General features: G+C 40.8%; 1 protein-coding gene across 1 annotated transcript in view; it reads right to left on the reverse strand.

The window, feature by feature from the left end:
- Positions 1-20,886, reverse strand: part of GALK2 (galactokinase 2) — a 184,278-nt gene that overhangs the window by 17,310 nt on the left and 146,082 nt on the right. The window contains exon 8 of the mRNA XM_007935195.2: positions 1,305-1,506. Within this exon, the coding sequence (XP_007933386.2) occupies positions 1,305-1,506 (202 nt within the window). The remainder of the gene's footprint in view (positions 1-1,304; positions 1,507-20,886) is intronic.

The raw sequence follows: 20,886 nt of genomic DNA on the forward strand, positions 1-20,886 counted from the left end.
ATATTCATAACAACTAGTTAAGTCACTACCATTTGCATCATTTTTAATTGCCATTTGCCTCTTTCACTACTAGATTGTAAGCTCCATATGAGCAAGTGCTGGCTGACTATCCCAAAAAAAGAAAGTTCATTAGAGAATTCCAAAAGCCTGGCAAAAACTCCTCCACTGTTTTTCAGGTAGGATTCAAACTACCCATTATCCTCTAAGCAAAGATGCTTCTTCTTGATTTACAGACAGATTATTCTAATTCTACTTATATCCAGAACTGAACAACATTTGTCCCTTCCATTGACAAGGCCCTTGAAATTTTCAGAATAGAACTCTTATAATGAAACCAGCTCTGGAAGGCTTTTTGGCAATTAGTGAGCAAATACTGACGTCAGCAGGATGATTCTCATCAAGCTTCTTGACAAGTTGGGTTACATATGCCATTTTTGATCATTTGAGCTACTTAGTTTAAACTTTTCACGATGGTAGTGTGGTAATGGGTGGGGCAAGCCACAGGCACCAAGTAGTTAATTATGTTTTCATTACTAATTGCATGCTGTATTGTACTATCTTCTCATAGTGGAAATAACATGTAGCCATTTGAGAGTTTTCCCAATTTCCCTTTCAGTTTTCCAAAGTCAATGGCCCTTGGAAAAGGGACCAAACTGGGTAAAGAGAGCAAACTACCTCTATTATCCCCATTCTCTAGCAATTATAAGGAAATTGTTCCCAGAATCTATGAGTTTTCTTCTTTATACTTTGGTCTCATTTATAAACCTAGCTTTCTTCAGTTCTTATTTCTCCAAATTGCCTAACTTAAACCTGGAGGACAAGGAATGCCAGCTCTCTGAGTAACTCCTTCAGCAATGTCCCTCCTCACGCATTTCTATCAGGCTTGAGGCCCTCTTTCCGTTTTCTCTCGTCTTTCAAATAGAACTACTGAAGCTATGACACCAGAGAAGATTTGTTGATAGAGCAACAGTCTAGTGGACACAGTTAACTAAAATATCACGGGAAAGGAACAGCAGAGTCCATGTCTAGAAAAAGCTACTTTCCTGAAAGGCCTAATCATACAAAGATGAAAATTATTATGATGTTGTAAAGAGCTAACTTCAAACCTGGAGTCCCATAAAGCCAGGGAGCCAAGTCCCAAATCTCCCATCTTACAGATATTTACAAGGAAGCAATTTCAGCTCTATGTGATGGGAGACCCCATATAGGCAGTGGAGGAGGCTTTTGTTATGGAAATGTTGCATTATTTAAGCAGTGTTCTTTGACATCCCCCTGCCCCAGCCATGATGTTCTCCCAGTCTCACCGACAGATGTCCACCAGCTGGTCCAGCTCAGGGCAGCTGCACTCGTACATGTCCCTGCAGCTCAAATGACTCTGATTCATTAACTCCCCCAGCAGCTGGACCATGTTGTCAGGTGCTTCTTCACATATCTTTTTAAACTGGAGCACTCGCGCAGCCTCACTGTACACATGCTTTGCACGCTGGTAGAGTTTGAAGTTGAGCACTTAGGAAGAAAGAGCAACAAGGGTAGAAACAGTTATTGTCTTTATTATAATTACCTGAAACTTTAAATAGGTCTCTCTTACAGTGAAAGAATCCTTTATAATCTAAAAATATCTATTTTCAAGCCAGTTTTACTTTTCTCTTGATACTGAATAAAATCTTGTTACAATATATACCTTCACTTCACATGCACATACGTGTACAAACTAACACATCCCAAAGGAAGGGAGTGGGAATATTTATGGAGCACTCCCCACATGCCAGGCATGTTAAAGGCACTACCTCACGACGTTTTCCTCACAGTACTGTAGGCCTGGTCGTGTGATCCCTGCTTAACGGATGGGTGAATGCAGCTCAGAAGTGAAGGAATGACTACGGTCACACATTCCAAGAGTGGCCCACATGGAGCAGATCAGGGATGGCTGAGCCCAGACCTATGTCCTTTCTACTGTGCCTCACAGGAAAGGGCCACTAGAGATGCTTGTGTTGGTAATTCCTTTTATAAAAATATATCCCAAAGAAACAGAACCACTGTGGTACATGCATATATATTTATATTATATATGTATGTTTATTTATAATTTATAATAGCAGAAAATGAGAAACAACTTAAGTGTCTAGTAATGGGGATTTCTTTTCAACTATGCTTTATTCATTAAAATAATATTTGCTATTAAAACTAAGATCATAAGACAATTTAAGATGAGGGAAACTGTGATATAATTATTAAGTGACTAGACATAAAACTATATGTATAATATGATACTAATTATGCATACATATTTACATATATTTATGTATATTTTCATAGAAAAACAACTGATAAGAAAGCTCTAAAACGTTAATAGTAGTTATCTCCATGGTAACAAAGATTTTATTTTCATCTTGACATGCTTTTATAATTTCTACATTATTCACAATGACTCTGTAACTTCAATTAGAGAAGCAGGCTGCAACAGCTCCACCTATAATGCTTACACATTCCCCTGAATAACAATTGAGACGTCACTACTTTCACCCATGCTGAACAGTGACTGAGCTGGCATGGTGGGTCTGGGAAAATTCTGGAAAATTTTTGGAAGCCACCTGGCCTAATGAAAAGCACCAAGGTTGGGAATCAAAAGAACTGACATTTGTTCTCAGCTCTGGAACTAGCTGTACCCATGCTGCTACCTTCGTAGGGCTCCATTTCCTCATCTCTAAAATGAGCTTAAGAATTACCTCTCAGGATTCTCTCAGCTCTAACATTTTATGATGCCATGAAGAACTTCCTTCAACTCTCTCCTCAAAGTGTTATGCTTTGTAAAGAGGAAGCTACCTGTGACTACTGCCTCTGTTTGCAGCCCCTCAGGTCTACTTTCTGCCCTTCTCCACCTGACCTCTACAGGCTACGACAACAGGTTCCCTTGCACTCTAGATTGCAAAAAGGGAGAAGTTCAGCACGAGGTGCGGGTAGGGGAGAGAATGAAGTCAGGGGGTTTATTTCCCAGTTCCCTTCTTGCAATGCCATATGGGCTGCCTGTATCCTCTACTGAAGGGCATTGAGCATCTTCTTAAACTAGCTTCTCCACATGCCTCTCTTCTCCTGAGTCTACCTCCCTTAAGATATTGCTGCTTTTTCAGAAGTGCTTTCATACTTCCATTTCTGAACCAATAAATTCTATTAAAATGTCAGGTTATATTCTTCCTCCACAGCATGATTCTTGTAATTTTAGGAGATGGATTAAAAAAGCAGTAAGGCTGGAGGAAATTAATAGCCCTTCTTAAGATTTGTATAAAAGCTTAGTAATTATAAGGATGGGACGAGCTTTTCTGTAAATTAATAATGAAGAATTAAGCATTTCCTTTCAAAGGTTCTCAGGTGAGTCATATTAAGTATATTGAACTTATAGCTAACTGACTGCATCAATGAAATGAAAGCAAGTTCACGTGAATTTTCCTGTTCCCTTTCAAAAAGGGCCTACAGTCACCAAATCTACTCAATTCTTCCTTCACAGTGTTATCTTGTAATCATTCTTTCTTTCTGCTCTCACCATTATTACACTTCCATTCCCTTTGCCACCTGAACTATTTTGCAGTGATCTTCTAATTGATATTCCTGTCTTGGGCTCTCCTCCCTGCAATCCACCCTGGGGTCAACACTGCCTGCTGAGCACCTAAAGCTAAGCCTTATTCACATTGCTACCCAAAACACTGAATGTTTCCCTGTTGTTTACAAAATTCCTACACTCACCATCCTCAGTCCCAACAAGAACTCTTCCCATCAGTTAAACCACCCTAGTTGTAGTCAACCAAACACTCCTTGCTTTTGGATGTACTTTTGTCCCACACAAAAATAATAGCTTATGCTTTCCCTGTCAAAATTTTACCTTCTGCTAAAAATTCAGCCTAAATTTTCTAAAGATTCAGCCTACATGAAGCCATGATGGCTCCAGCCAGAACCTGTCTCTTTACTCTGAACTTTAACCACATTTGCTGCCCATGGCACTCATTTGGCCATGTGTTTCTATAGTAATTGTTTCTCTTGTCTACTCAAAGAGTTTACAAACTGCTAACGACAGAAACTGTGCATGCCATCACCATGTTATTAGGTGCTGTCCAGTCGTTTACAACTGATAGCGACCCTATGCACAGCAGAATGAAACACTGCCTGATCCCGTGCCAGCTCCATGATTGCTATTCATAAAGTTGTGCACTAATGTATCAGACAGTGTTGCTCTGCTATTCATAAGGTTTTCCCTGGCCAATTCTTTGAGAAGTGAACAGCCTCTTCCTTCTTCCTAGTCTGTCTCAGTCTGCAAGCCACACTAAAACCTACACACCATGTGCACCCTGCTGAATTTAAAATACCAGTGGCACAGCCTCAAGACTCACATCACCACAGTTGGACAAACTGACAGACAAGTTTGTCTCCCTTAGCTGTTTGAAACTTCTCCAACCTCCCTTACCTGGATCCCAGCTGCTGCCTCCTCGTTCTGTCCCAGACCTGCTGGCCTTTTCCCCGCCTTGCTGCTTGTGGGGCATGGTCTGGGTTCCCTCCCCTCACCTGGATCCCAGTCGCCGACTCCTCCATATGATTATGGAATCTCCACACGTTCCACCACTATAATCTCTTGCTCCATAATGCCTTAAACAGTGTGTTATTGGCAAGAACTCAATAGGTGTTCACTGTTGATGATGATATGATTGAGACTTATTACAAAGCTCAGTTCACAGCCAAAATAACTCCAACGGGCATTTTTTTTTTTTTTAAATTAGGCATCAGAACTTACAATCTGACAAACAGAAAGGGGACAACACGATTCCATTTGCTATTTAACAGTCTCAGCATTTCTCAGGCTGAAAGAACAGAAGAAAAACTTCAAGCCATGAGTTGCAATACTGAATAATTCTAAGGGCAAAATACTGAATATAGGAAGCACCAAAAGAAGATAGAAATAATGCAGAGTCACTGTACCAAAAAGAATTGGTCAACGTTCAGCCATTTCAGGAGGTAGCATATGATCAAGAACCAATGGTACTGAAGGAAGAGGTTCAACCTATACTCAAGTCAATGGCAAAAAACAAGAATTGACAGAATACCAATGGAGATGTTTCAACAAAGGGATACAATACTGGAAGCACTCGTTCTTCTATGCCAAGAAATTTGGAAGACAGCTACCTGGCCAAATAACTAGAAGAGATCCATATTCCCATTCCAACAAAAGGTGATCCTACAGAATGCAGAAATTATTGAACAACATCATTAATATCACATTTGAGTATAATTTTGCTAATGATAATTCAAAAATGGCTTCAGTAGTATATTACAAGGAACTGCCAGAAATTCAAGCTGGATTCAGAAGAGGATGTGGAATGAGGGCTATCATTGCTGATGTTAGACAGATGTTGGCTCAAAGTAGAGAATACCAGAAAGATGTTACCTGTGTTTTATTGACTATGCAGAGGCATTTGACTGTGTGGATCACAACAAAATATGGATAACATTGAAAAGAATGGGAATTCCATAGCCGTTAATTGTGCTTGTGAGGAACCTGTACACAGACTAAGAGGCAGTCATTCGAAAAGAACATGGGGACACTGAGTGGTTTAAAATTAGGAAAGGAGTATGTCAGGTTGTACCTTTTCACCAAACTTATTCAATCTGTATGCTGAGCACATAATTTGAGAAGCTAGACTATATGAAGAAGAATGCAGCATCAGGATTGGAGGAAGACTAATTAACAACCTGCAATATGCAGACAACACAACTTTCCCTGCTGAAAGTGAAGATGACTTGAAGTATTTGTTGAGGAAGATCAGACTACAGCCTTCAGTCTGGATTACATGTCAACATGAAGAAAACAAAAATCCTCACAAATGGACCAATAATCAATGTAATGATAAATGGAGAAAATTTTGAAGTTATCAAGGATTTCATTTTACTTGGATCCACAATCAACACACATGGAAGCAGCAGTCAAGAAATCAAATGACATACTGTATTAGGAAAATCTACTATAAAAAATCTCTTTAAAGTATTAAAAAGCAAAGATGTCACTTTGAAGACTAAGGTACACCTGACCCAAGCCATGGTAATTTTCATCACCTCACATGCATGCAAAAGGTAGACAATTAAAAAGAGAGAGAGAGAGACCAAAGAAGAACTGATGCCTTTGAGTTACGGTGTTGGTAAAGAATATTAAATATACCATACATTTCTATAAGAACAAACAAATCTGTCTCAGAAGAGGTACAGCCAGAACTCTCCTTAGAGACAAGGATGGTGAGACTATCTCGTGTACTTTGGTCATAGTTATCAGGAGGGACCAGTCCCTGGAGAAGGACATCATGTCTGGTAAAGCACAGCAAAAAAAGAAGACTCTCAATGAGATAGACTGACACAGGGACTGCAAAACTAGGCTCAAACAGAGCAACAAGTGTGATGATGGTGCAGGGCCTGACAGTGTTTTGTTCTGTTGTATATGGCGTCACTGTAAGTTGGAACCGACTCAATGGCATCTAACAACTGCACTGAATCTGCAACTACTGATGCCAAGTATAGATGAAAAATAAGAAAAAGAAGAATTTACAAATTAAATGTAGGTGGGGGTAAAAACAGTAACATTCTTTGTGCCATTAGTAGCCAGATCATATGAGTCAACCTACACTGATAGGTATATTTGTTATTTCTACCAATCAGTTCATTTGAAATGGGAATATAATTTATTTTAGGATCTGGGTATCAAAATATCCCAAGGGAAGAAAGTCTTGCCAATATCTAATACTGGCATATGGCATCACCAAAAAATGGTCTCTTTGCAGAAACAGCAGGTGGATGTGCCAATCAATGACTGCTCCTCAAAAATCTCTGAATGGGGAAGGAAAAGAAGAGTCATTGATAGGTGCTTATGTGCGTAAGACCAATCATTTTATATAATATATATACACACACACACACACACACACACACACACACACCAATTTGTAGAATACGCACTCTGAAAGGAGAGAAGAAGAGAAAATGACTGGTAATTGCAGCTTAAGATTGTTCTTTTTTAAGACCTTAGGTTGAAGCAAAATGTTTAAAATACCAGATTTTGGATTTCACATGTTTTAGTTTTACATTTGAACTACTTCATCTCCCACATCAATAGGCTGAGTTGCAAAATCAGAATGTGGGGGCAGTGGGGAGAGAAAGGAGGATAATTGTTTCATTTGTACTAAAATATCCCATGGATGGGGGAGAAGGGAATAGTATTGTTTCATTTTTACTGAAATGTCCCATGGATGAAGAAATCACCCAGTTTCCAGGTCCACTGCTATTTGTGGCTACAACGCAAAAGACATGATATAGCAACATCAACTACAATCAGAGCCACCAGTTGCTGTCAAGTCACTGCCACCTCTTGGGGAACCCATGTGTGTCAGAGTAGAACTGTGCTCCACAGGGTTTCAAGTAGATCCCCAAGCATTTCTCCCAAGGTACCTCTGGCTTAACTGAAACCTCCAATGTTTCAGTTAGCAGCCAACATGTTAAACATTTTGCACCACCCAGGGACTTGCTACAATCACAAAGTCATATTAATTAGTTGAAAAATCATTTCACTATGCTGTGGTCTGCAAAGATTTTCTTTTTAACTCTGAGTTATAAAAAGTTTCAAGAATATAGGAAAGAAAATATTACAATTAACTCCATCATCTCATCACCTTGATTTAACAATTAAGTTTGCCATATTTGCTTCAACTTATATTTTGCTGATGCTTTTAAAATAAATTATCAATATGACATATCCTTCCTAGATATTTAAGTGTGTCACTGAGTCAGAATCAACTCAACAGCAGCAGAATCTCTATATTTTCTTGCATAATTATTGGATCATTGTCGCACCTAACAAAATTACTAATGATTCCTAATATCATCTCATATCCAGTCCATATTCAAATTTCCCCAGTTGTCTATCAGTTTAAATTTCAGTTGATTTGAACCAGGTCCAAACAGAGTCTATACATTATGTTTAGTTGTTTTGTCTATTAAGTGTCTTTTAATCAAGAATTCACAGTGATGCTGGATACTCTGGATCCTCACTATCACATTCTAGGGTAACATCCTGTAATAAAACTCAGTGTAGTCCATTAGAAAGAGTAAGATTTGGTTTTCCTTAAGGATTACATATTCCTTTAGGATTAAATATTTTCCTTTAAGATGAAGTACTCTGAAGTAGAAACTGTCCAGAGAGATGTTTTATAAGAAGCCTTAGTATTGGGGTTTTGATTTGTGACAAACATTCAGAATGTGCCAAACAGATTACCAGCAACTTCCAAGCCTGGCCCCTTCATGTGTGGACTCCCTGTCTGCAGGCAAGTGTTTCACCCCTTTTTTTGGAGCAGGAATGTCTAATAAGGACTCTAGCTGAGCATCCTGAATACACATGAGAGATTGTCATGTCTCACACTTCCTGAATGGTAGTGACTCAGACAACAAGGGAAAGGTCATCTGTTTTTGACTTGGATATAAAATCTTGCTAAAGGCTATAGTAGATTTGGGGACCACCCTCCGGGAGGGAGAACAGTTCTGTGCCGGCTGAGTAGCATAGACGCTCTGGGGCCCAGCATTCTGTCTTGTTATGTTTTGGCAACTCATCAAGCCTCTGTTGTTCAGATACCAAAATCCCAGAAACTGAAACTTTGTATGTAATTCCTTTCTTCCCTGTCCAGTTAATGTTATAATCGGACGCCCCATCTGTCTATAAACTCTTGTAATCCTTGGCAGCAATTATTATATTAAAAGATGAAGGAAGCTGTTTCTTAACTGTATTCATTGCATGCATGATTACTCCCAAGGCAAATTAAATTTAAGAACATAACACTAGAAGCCATTTTCCTACAAAACTTCTAGTGCTCTATCTATGGGGATTCCTAGGCTTCAATGCAGAGATACCACATACACTCTGAATATTGACTTTTCTCTTACGTGAATCTTGGATAAGTACTGAATCTAATCCAGAAATCATGACTCAGGTTCCGAAATCTAAATGTTCATAGCCATTGTATCCATCAGAGTTCTCCAGAGAAACAGAATGAACAGGCGATATATTCATAAATTATATATGAAAGAAAGAGAGAAAGGGGATTTATTGGCTCACACAATTGTAGCAGCTGGCAAGTCTGAAATATGTATGGCAGGCTGGCAGACTCAGAAAAGCTGATGCTTCAGTTTTGAGAGAAAATTTCTTCTCTGAAAAATCTCAGTTTTGCTTCTAAAGCTTTTCAACTGATTAAATGCTGTAGTTTGGTGTATGTCAACTTAGGTGGGCCTGGTTGAGTGGCTGGGCAGCTGGATGTAGTATACCCCATGATGAGACTGGCAATCAGTTCCATGATGAAATCTACTGGGACCAGCTGAGTAGCTGCCTTAGGGAATGTGGTCTGCTTCCTGTATATAACAGAAGCCTTGGGGAAGGGCCTCTAGCTTATGGTATGCTGGGATCCTGTGTGTAGCTGTGTCATTGTTCAGCAGCCTGCCATGCTCTGCCGACCTTGGGACTTAAATGGACTTAAGTTAATGGTCTGCCGTGTGGTTTGGTAACATTGGGACTGTGCCTTTTTACTTCTCGACCTTGGGCTTCTCAGCCTCAGCAGCCAGCAGCTGTCTGAGTGAAGAAACACCTCTAGCTTCAGTGGGCCAGGAGCAGGAGGCAGAGCTGGACCCCAAGGTTGAGGGGCCTTCACCCAGCCCCTAGAGCCTGGCACTTTGAACTTGGACTTAAAGCCTCCAAACTGTAAGAGAATAAACTCCTGTTTGTTAAGGCCATCCCATTTGTCAGAGCGGCAGTAGGTAACCAGAACATTGCATAAAGCCCACACGTATTATCAAAGTAATCTTGTTTACTTAAAGTCAACTGATTGTAAATGTTAACCACAGCAACAACACAGCAACACCTGATTACTATTTGATTGAATAACTAGGTACTAAGGTCCTCGGAAGGAAGGTTGGGCAATCCTACTTCCGTAGTGATACTGCCTCGGAAACCCAAGGAGGGGTCGCTATGAGTCGGGGCTGACTCGACGGCACATAACAACAACAACAACAAGGTGCTCTGGCAGGAGCTCTGATAGCGTAGGGCCTAAGGCACTTTTCTGCTAATCAGAAGGCTGGCGGTTCAAACCACCAGCCACTCCTTGGAAGGAAGGTTGGGCAATCCACTTCCGTAGTGATACAGCCTCGGAAACCCAAGGAAGGGTCGCTATGAGTCCCACTGGATGGCACATAACAACAACAAAGGTGCTCTGGCAGCACAGTGGATAAGGCATTTGGCTGCTAACCAGAAGGTCAGCAGTTTAAACCCACCAGCTGCTCCATGGAAGGAAGATGAGGTGATCTATTTCCATAAAGATTTACAGCCTCAGAAACCCAGTGGGATACCTATGAGTCAAAACCAACTTGATGGCAGTGAGTTTGGTTTTTGGTTTATGGCCAACCAGAGGACAATGGTGGTTCACTGCAGAACACTCACCTTCCATAAGGATCCCTGGACTCACTGCCTGGGGAAGGCACCTCATGTGCAGACACCACCATTCTGTCAGTGGACGTTTACATGATGCTATGATGCTGAATAGGTTGCAGTGGAGCTTCCAACTAAGATGACTAGAAGAAATCTAGTCTTTATCTGGAAATCAGCCAATGAAAACGGCGGATCACAATGGTCCAATCTGCAACAGATGATGGGGATGGCACAAGACCAGGACATTTTGTTCCACTGTGCATGGGGTCACCATGAGCCAGGGGCCAACAGGACAGCAGCTAACAGTCACAACAGAGCCTAGCAACTTGAAACATAAAAGTAACCCATCAGAGCCAAAAATTTAAGTTGTAAAATAAAAATAATTCTGTTGTTGAATAATTTTCACTTGTATAAGAAATTCTACTTGCTAGCTCTAAACTTTCCTCTCCCTCTAACTTCATCCCAGTTGCCTACTCCTCCTCCATCCTCCCTGCTGTGCCTCCAGGAAACCAAGCTGGCTCCTGTCTTAGGCCACTTGTAGTACCTATTTTGTTGGTCTGGACTGCTCTTCCCCATGATCTTAACATGGCTGGTCCCCCTTATCATTCAGGTCTCAGATATCACAGCATCATGAAGGCCTGCCCTCAACTTCAATTTAGTATAGCCACAATGTGTACAAATTATCATTACCTTTTTTATTCACCCAGCACATATCACTGTCCCATATATTTTGTGTATGTATTAATTCATTCATTTATTCATTCATTCAATAGTTTGTCTTTATTTCCCATCACTAGAAGATCAGCTATAGAAAAGCAAGGGCCTTTCCTGATTGCTTCACACTGTATCCCCAGCAGTTATAACAAGTCCTGCCGATAGCAGTAGTCAATAAATGTCTGTTAAATGAATGAATTTGGTTTCTAGTCTTTGTAACAAAACTGCACTGAAACTCAGCTAAATAAATAGTTGTAAGTAGAACTACTATTTTGGCAAGTTGTGCTTACCAGAATCTTCATCAAAAAGTGAGATAAGTTTGATAAAGTAAGTTGGGAGATAATTGGCAAACTCCAGTGTCCTAGCTCTGATGGTGTAGTGCCTAAGGCATCTGACTGCTAACCAAAAGGCTGGCAGTTCAAACCCACCAGCCACTCCTCGAAAGGAAAACTGGCCAGTCTACTGTAGAGATACCACCTCCGAAACCCAAGGAGGGTCGCTATGAGTTGAATCAACTTAACAGCAGTGAGTTTGGTTTTTTTGGTATCACAGATTAGTCATCTAAATGCTCGGTTGCTAACCAAACAGTCAGCAGTTCAAATCCACCAGCCTCTTTGTGGGGAAAAGATATGATAGTCAGCTTTCATGAGGATTTACAGCCTTGGAAACCCCATGGGGCAGTTCTACTCTATCCTATAGGGTCTCTGTAAGTCGGAATCAATGTGACGGCAGTGAGTTTAGTTTGGTTATCACAGGTAATTGAAAATAGTTCGCATTGCATTTTGCTTCAACGATATGGGGAAAAGAAATTTCTAAAACAAACAAATGTGTTCCAAATAAAAGGGAAAGAATAAAAAAAAAAAAAAAAACAGATAATTATAGCAAACTAAAAGTGTTAGCATTTTTTTAAACAGTCTTTGTAACGAAGAAATACCCACTTACTTCTACCTTAAAAGATAGCAATATAGCTTATGATCAATATACCTATCTCTAATGGTAGCACAGTGCCTAAGGCATTTGACTGCTAACCAGAAGGCTGGCGGTTCAAACCCACCAGCCACTCCTCGGAAGGAAGGTTGGGCAATCCTACTTCTGTAATGATACTGCCTCGGAAACCCAAGGAGGGGTCGCTATGAGTCGGGGGCGACTCGACGGCAAATAACAACAACAACAACAACAATCAAGGAATCTAAGCCAGGGCACAACTAACTGGTTGTTTCATTATTTTTGATGGCAGAGAATGAGGAGAAGCCTGTGGCAGGAAAAACAGGCTCGGCACCCATTTTCCTCATAAAAGCCGAGAGCAGTAGGTCAACAGTAGATGGAGAACATGTCTATTTCATCTCTGAAGAAGTCCCACTGGTTTCATTTTTAATTCTGCATCCAGGAGTTCATGGCCTTCTCTTTATTATCTCATCATCTACTAAGTATGATGCCCAAAAGCACTGAGTAAGCTGGTCCCCTAGGGATAGTCAACTAATAGTTCTTATTAAGTACCTGCCATGTGCCCCAGACCATGTTTCAGGAAAAATCCATCAAGTAGAAGCCCCAGCTTTAAAGAACTTACAATGTGGTTAAAGAGATGAGACAGACTAAGAGCCTACTGGACAGTGACCAACTGCTGCCAATATCCAAGGGCTGGAAATAGTGTAGGTGCACTTAGAAGACAGGGCTGGTGGGGGAAGAACAGTAGTGGGAAGAATCATAGGAGAAAGGCCAGCTAGGAAGACAGAATGACTAAAGGGTGAGGTAACAAAAGGCTCAGCGTGTGCACAGGCCTGAAGAGAACAACCCAACAGGAACCCAGAGGCAGCCTCCGCAGAAGGCCACTTCCCATCTGGGGCTTCAGCATCCTCTGCTACACTGGCTATACAAAGGTCACAAACTAACAACCCAGGGGGCAAATCCAGACACAGGCATGCTTTTCTGACCCACACAACGATTCTTAAATTGGGAAATTTTACATAAAAATCTGGATTTCTGCTTTTCTCTCTTGAAAAACAAAAGTCTGGCAGCCTTGGGCCTGCATTCCTACACAACTGGCAAGAGCTGAGAAGCAGCTACCCCTTTTAGACAAGGCATGCACACTGTATTCCCACACAGTTCTCACCATTCCCACTGACCTGACACTCATCCCGCCTCCCTAATTTACATGCCTGCCTGGCCCTATAAGCATCTGCATCTGGACCCTTGTTCCATAAAAGTCTCTATAGCAAGCATTTTTCAGCTGAGGTGGAGAGGGAAGAGGCGGCAAACCTCTTCTGGGGCTGGGTCCTCACTGTTGTAATGAGCCGCTATTACTGTTACTAGTAAATGTTACATCCCTCAGGTGTACTGATGGCTCTGTATTGACTTAAAGTCCATCTTCCTATAACTTCTTCTCTTCTGTCTTAGTTCCACTACCCAGACATATATAGATACATTAACAGCCCTTCAGATATCTGAGGGCATCTCTCATTCTTATGACTTTTACACATAAATGAGGACCCATTATATGGCTGTTTTAATACTGAGAGCATGAAAATGAAAATGTACATTCTTCATTCTCCAGTAGTAATAACCTGGTAGAGAGAAATCATTACATAAGAACAATAAAGGGCAGCCAATGCTAAGGCAGCCCCTGACAACCATGGCAGAGGCACAAAGTGAAGAGGGAGTCCTGACTTGGGCTAAGCTGAAAGCAGACCTGAGGCAAAGAGCTGGATGCAGGGAGTTTTCTGGAGAGAGGATCTCAGGAAGCAGGAGTGAAAGAGTAAGGAAAGGGAGGCAGGAAAGGAGAAAAGTCAATAAAAGGCGCTTTGTGAGCTGGTCACCACTATAGGCAACCAGGGCCCAATCCCTTGGGGATCTCTGAGGAGCCATGTAGAATGTGCCTGTTTGACACACCCTCAAGATTTCAAGCCCAAGACATAAGCATGTACCAGATATCAGGATAAGACTAGGACCCTTGCTCACACCCAGGTGTCAAGTGGCCCGGGAGAGGCAAATCTGAGCCATCCGCTTCCCCATTAGAAGACATGACCCTCCCTCTCACCTACCTACATACAGCGTGGGTTTCTCTAAGACAGGAAAGAGGCCTAGATGATCAGTAGCCACTGCAGCAGTGAAATACCACAACCATATGAGCAAGAGAGTCTTCTCTCCAGACCAATGGCCCAGCTTCTATCATGTGATCTGATTTCAAATCTTCCTCACCTGATTATTCCTCTGACGGCACATCGGTCTGTGTATGCCCTTCTTCAAGCATGGTCCCCAGAACTTACTGCAGTCTTCTGGGGCAGTCTGATGAGTACAAGGTAGAGCTGCATCACCATCTCCCTCACTCTAAATACAGTGAGGTTGTTCATGGAGCCTGATATTGCCAAACTACACCAAGAGGGTGTGGATTTAGAAGAATGCAGAGCACTGGTTTTCAGCTAACAAGCAAAAGAGTGATAAATATTTTGGGAATCAGACTTAGTTTGGATGAAGATTTCATCTTGGAATAATTAATCAGAACTAAATAAATAAATATGCTGGTCTGAGTTAGAAATCTTTATCATTTAAGTGCATAATTAGTCTCTCTGAGATTCTCATACCCTGAAAAAATATTTTCCCACTGTTTGGGTGAGGGGCTCAAGGCAGTTGTGGCTTTAGCTGTCTTTGCACAATCATGCAGCTGCATGCTACTGACCAATTTCTCTGCAAAACAGAAAGTTCCACTGGGCTAATTCAAGAGTTTGGTTTCCAAGAACAGCAATCGAGAGGTGGATGGGGAAAACCACTTTAGAATCCATGCAGGAGCCCTCTGTTTTCCTATGGAGCAAAGTTATAATAAGCCCCTGCTCTGAAGCACAGAATCTTTGGAGGATTTATGCAGTATAATGGAAAAACACTATATGGTCCTTATTGACGTTGGACTGTTGTTTCAAATTTATGTTCTTAGTAATAATATTTTTCATAAATTTGAAGTTTCTGAAATGGTCAAACCCATAAAAAAATAAAATAAAATGCTGCATTTGTATCCCATTCCCATGCTGCAAAGGCTAAATTAAATTAGCATTTTACATTTAAGAGGGGAAAAAAGAAATCCTTAACTACCTGTTTTTAAAAGCAAAACCACTGATGAAAAAATATATATGCACTTTCAACACAAACCACATTAGTCCATGGAAAACTACATTCCAGAAGCATTTGTGAATATTTTCAAATCCACAACATAATGCCATCTTATAAATGGAGAGTAACAGCACCCCACATGTTTATAGCTTCCCTTTCTCAGATTTCTAAGAGCACCAAGGCCCAGCACTGTGTATGTCATAATAAATTCTACTCCTCAGATCTTGAAACTTTTGCCTCACTCCACTGTGGTCACTCTCACCTGCCTTCTGCACTCTGACAAAGTACTAAACCAGTTGCTGTTGAGTGGATTCTGATTCCAGGTGACCTCATATGTGTCAGAGTAGCAATGTGTTCCATAGGGTTTCCAATGGCTAATTTTTCAGAAGTTCATGGTCAGTCCTTTCTTCTGAGGCACTTCTACTTGAATCTCCAACCTTTGGGTTAGTAACCAAGTGTGTTAACCAATTGCACCACCTAGGAATGCCAGCAATATCCTAATCTCCTGGTAATAACTCAAGGAGGTCTGGTGGTACAGTGGTTAAAGCATTTGGCTGCTAACCGAAAGGTCAGCAGTTCAAACCTACCAGCCACTCCACAAGAGAAAGACGAGGCAGTCTGCTCCAATAAAGATTTACAGCCTTGGAAACTCTATGGGGCAGTTCTACTCTGTCCTATAGAATTGCTGTGAGTTAGAACTGACTTGCTAACAATAGATTTGGTTTGCTTTTTTAGTAATAATTCGGGGGTCATTCACATGGTAAGACAGACCCATTGCTCCCTTACTTTAACTTCTATCTTCTGCTTTGTTAGTTTGAATTCTTATCATCCTATATCTGAACAGTTGCACTGACCTCCAAATTGGTCTTCCTCTCTCCTCCAATCAATCTGTATGTAACTGACACAGTAAGTTTCCCAAAGCTCCATTTTGATAGTGGCATTCCATGTATTTTCTTGGATCAAAAACTAGTATATTTTTCCATTGTCTATTAAATGAAGGCATCTACATTCAAATTCATCAATACAGACTGCATCCCACGAATGCACTTGATGCTTTCCTACCCCTTATGGTGGGTTTGTCTCACCTCATATCTAAGATGTCCTGCCCATCACTGTCTGTCTGCTCACAGCACTGAGAGGCCAGGTGTGGAATCAATGGCATCGGCATCCTACATACACTGACTCTGCAATTTCACATCTCTCTCAAAATCAGCCCAGATGCTACTTTCTCCATGGAGCTCTCCAAGAACATCTGGCCAGAAGCTATTCATGCCTATTCACTCTGCATACCTGTTTAATGCCCGTGTGTTCCTTTCCAAGTCCAGTCATCACAGATTACTTTAGGAGGGCAGGAACCAAGACTCTTCATGTTTATAGCCCCCTTAGAACCTAGTAGAGTGTCATAAATTTACCAGGTTCTCAATAAATATCATCTCCTCATTCCCATCCCCTAAGCAAGGGAAGAATCTGAAGCTGGCCCCTGGATGAGCCACATTTTAGGTCTCCTTCTCTTTCTTGGGGGAGTTACTTTTCCACTAACTTCCAAGAACTTCCCTAAAACTGAGTTCTTGAAGAAGTGAAAGGAGGAGGCAATCTCAAGTTGTTTGAAAAGCAATTTGGGGAGTGGCGAAAACATTTCTGTCAGTGCAGAGTTGAATGAAGGACTATGGGAAACAATGGTTACACTTGCCTAGAGTTGGCCCTTCCTAGTATTTTTACATAAAAGGGAATGAGTTCTTGTCTCAGCTTTCTCCTATTAATTGAATTACAATTAAAAAAAATGTAAGGCAATAAAAAAGGGAAAAGGAGAGGCAAAAGAAAAATCAGTGCTTACCTGAGAAATCAGCAGTGTATTTCCATCAGAACACTTTGGCAATTATTTGTGGTTGCTGATGTCTCATAAAATGCTAAATTATGTGAGGCCAAGGGTTATATTGGCCTCACTAATTGCTAATGCACAGTGCCTAGCACAGTCCTTGAATAGTTGCCCCTCAATCAAAGAATTATTGAATAAAGGATTTAAAATTATATTACTCATTTATTCCTAACATAATTAAAAATTGCAGAAATAGTTTAAGTGTGAAGCTATGTCATCTGCCATGCAAAATGATCCATGTAGATTACTTTTTATTTTGAAAGACAAGCATTGGAGCAGATGAGTAAGAGCAGCCTGGGCCTGGAGACGTGAGAGGGAGCCCTGACTCGTGCTAAATGGGACCCTCCTGACGTTCCTCAGGACAAGCACTGAAAGACAGCATCCTACATTATACCTGGAGTTTCAAAGTGCAGTGTGGTATTAGGGAAGATGAAAATGTTTTACTTTCATAAACACCTAATGAGATGTATTTATTCTCCAGGTGTTTATAGGGTAACCGATAACATCCTGAAAGGATGAGTGAGGATGCTGTTATTTCAGAAAGGTCCATGACTACATATGTGTTTATGTAGCTCTCCAGGGGCCTGGGTGGACAAAAGTGCACACAAGCATGACTGTGTTTGTGGTTTCTCTTTGTTTATGTGCCTCTCCATAAACATGCCTTGTGTACGTATGTCTCTCCCCCAATCAGATTCTTTTTCCTTTTCGGTTGGTTCAAATGACTCTTTCCCTTTTGATCTTCATTCTCCTCTTCCTTTCTTCTGTCCCCTTTCCCTTAAAAGGCTAAAATTCAGAAATAAAGCATATATTTTGCTATTTATTTTGTCAGTGAAGTAAAATTTTATATTCCTTATTCTTAGAATATTTTATATTTTTTCATTAAAAGACTAAACTATATTCCTTCCTTATGTGGGTAGCCTGTGGTCTCTGGCCTCTTTTGATGTTGCATCAGTGGCTCCTGACAGGATAAAATCTTCTTGAGATTAGAGAGGTCCTCATGGACTGAGGAAAATGAGGAAAGATGTGTGTCAGGGTTGTATCCTTTCACCATACTTATTCAATCTGTTTACTGAGTAAATAATCTGAGAATCTGGCCTATAGGAAGAAGAAACTGAACTATATGAAGCATCAGGATTAGAAGAAGACTCATTAACATCCTTCAATATGCCAATGATACAACTTTGCTTGCTGAAAGTAAAGAGTACTTCAAGCATTTACTAATGAAGATCAAAGACAACCACCTTTGGTATAGATTATACCTCAATATAAAGAAAACAAAAGTCCTTACAATAAGCAACCAGTAAGCAACATCAGGAGAAATGGAGAAAAGATTGGAGTTGTCAAGGATTTCACTTTATATGGATCCACAATCAACACCCATAGAAGCAGCATTCAAGAAATCAAATAACATACTGCACTGGGCAAATCTGCTGCAAAAGACCTCTAATTTAAAGTGTTCAAGAGCAAAGATGTCACTCTGAAGAGTAAGGTGCATGTGGTAGTTAAATTTGTGTGTCAACTTGGCTGGGCAGCTGGATATAGTGCTCCCCATGATGAGACCGGTAATCATTTCCACAGTGGAACCTACTTTGAGCAGCTGAGTAGCTGCCTTAGGGCTGTGGTCTGCTTCCTGTATATAAGGAGAAGCCTTGGGGAATAGTCTCTAGCTTATGGCATGCTTGAACCTGCATGCAGCTGTGTCATTGTTCAGCAGCCTGCCATGCTCTACCGATCTTGGGACTTTCAATAGACTTGAATTAATGGCCTGCTATGTGGTTTGGTAACATCAGGACTGTGCCTTTTTATTTGTCAACCTGAGGCATGTCAGCCTCAGCAGCCAGCAGCTGTCTGAGTGAAGAAAAGCCTCTAGCTTCAGTGGGCCAGGAGCAGGAAGCAGAGCTGAATCTCAAGGTTGAAGGGCTTTCATCCAGCCCCTAGAGCCTGGCACTTGGAACTTGGATGTCTAGCCTCCAAAGTGTAAGAAAATAAACTCTGGTTTGTTTAAGCCATCCCATTTGTGATATATTCCTGTCAGAACGGCACTAGGTAACCAAAACAGTGCCCCTAACCCAAGCCGTGGAGTTCTGGTAGCGTAGTGCCTAAAGCACTTGACTGCTAACCAGAAGACTGGCAGTTCAAACCCACCAGCCACTCCTTGGAAGGAAGATGGGGCAATCTACTTCCATAGTGATACTGCCTCAGAAACCCAAGGAGGGGTCATGATGAGTCAGGTCCAACTTGATGGCAGATAACAACAACAACAACAACCCAAGCCGTGGTATTTTCAATAGCCTCATATGTATGGGAAAGCTGAACAATGAATAAGGAAGACCAAAGAATTGAGGTCTTTGAATTAAGGTGTTGGTAAAGAATAATGAATATACTGTGGAATGCTGGAAAAACGAATAAATCTGTCTTGGAAGTAGTACTACTGGAATGCTCCTTAGAAGTGAGGATAGTGAGACTTCACCTCTCATATTTTGGTCATGTGGTCAAGAGGGACCAGTCCCTGGAAAGGATACCATGCCTTGGTAAATAAAGGGTCAGTGAAAAAGAGGAAGACACTTGACAAGATGGATAGACACAATGGCTGCAACAATGGGCTCAAGCATAGCAACAATGCACCACAGATGGTGCAGGACTAAGCAGTGTTTCATTATGTTGTACAGAGTTGCTATGAGTTGAAATCACTGGATCACATCTAACAATAACAAACAATGGACTGAGGTGTTAATTCTTATCATCTCTCCCACTGCAGTCCCTCCTAAAGATGATAATAAGAAACATCTTACTCAGTCTTTTTTTTAAACAAAAAAAAAAAAAAGTATTCAATGCCTCTACACAGATGGTACAATGGTTAAAGCACTCAGCTGCTAACCAAAAGGTTATCGACTCAAACCTACCAGTTGCTTCACAGGAGAAAAGACCTGTAAAGATTATAGCCTATGAAACCCTATGTGGCAGTTCTATCCTGTCCTATAGACACTATGAGTCAGAATCAACTCTATGGTACACAACAACAGCCCTGAAATAGAGTGATGCCTCGTCATATGTCTGTATGGAAACCTGAAGCATGAGCAAATGAGATCACATGGGTTTAAACCCACAAAAGTCTACACAAGTATAATGGAGAATATTTTTTATTATCTTTACTGTTGCACTGTCAATAACCTGCTAAAAGTTGCTAGATTCACACATAGTTACTTACTTACTGACTCACAAGGAAACAAGTGACACAGTGGGTCGGAACTGGTATACAATTTCTAATTTTAAAGTTTTTATTAGGAAACTTCATCTACTTGAAGGTAGGGACTTTGAAAAAGAAAAAAGATCATAGAAAGTGAACAACTAATATCAAATAGAAGATGGTTTCCTGGACCATGCTCCAATAGCCTTTAAAAATAAATAAATAAATAAAACAACTCTATTCTAAAAGACTAAGGAGATAGTTACAAGCCACTGGGAATAAGAAAGCTTTCATCAAAGTACAGATAAAATCCCAGTAAGAGAGGAATGTATGACATAAAAAGAGATCACAGTATGTATAATTCTTAAGTGAAAACAACCTGGAAGTTGTTCAAGAATAATACTGAGAAGTTCCGGCAAGATGGCGGACTAGGCACAAGGACTGCACAGACGCTCTTCAACAAAGAAAAGGAAAACCAATGAACACAGACACAGAAGATAATCTTGGACCCCTGAGCCTTGA

Source organism: Orycteropus afer, unplaced genomic scaffold (assembly GCF_000298275.1).
Source record: "Orycteropus afer afer isolate SDZICR_OR568_19922 unplaced genomic scaffold, OryAfe1.0 scaffold00026, whole genome shotgun sequence".
NCBI classification, from domain to species: domain Eukaryota; kingdom Metazoa; phylum Chordata; class Mammalia; order Tubulidentata; family Orycteropodidae; genus Orycteropus; species Orycteropus afer.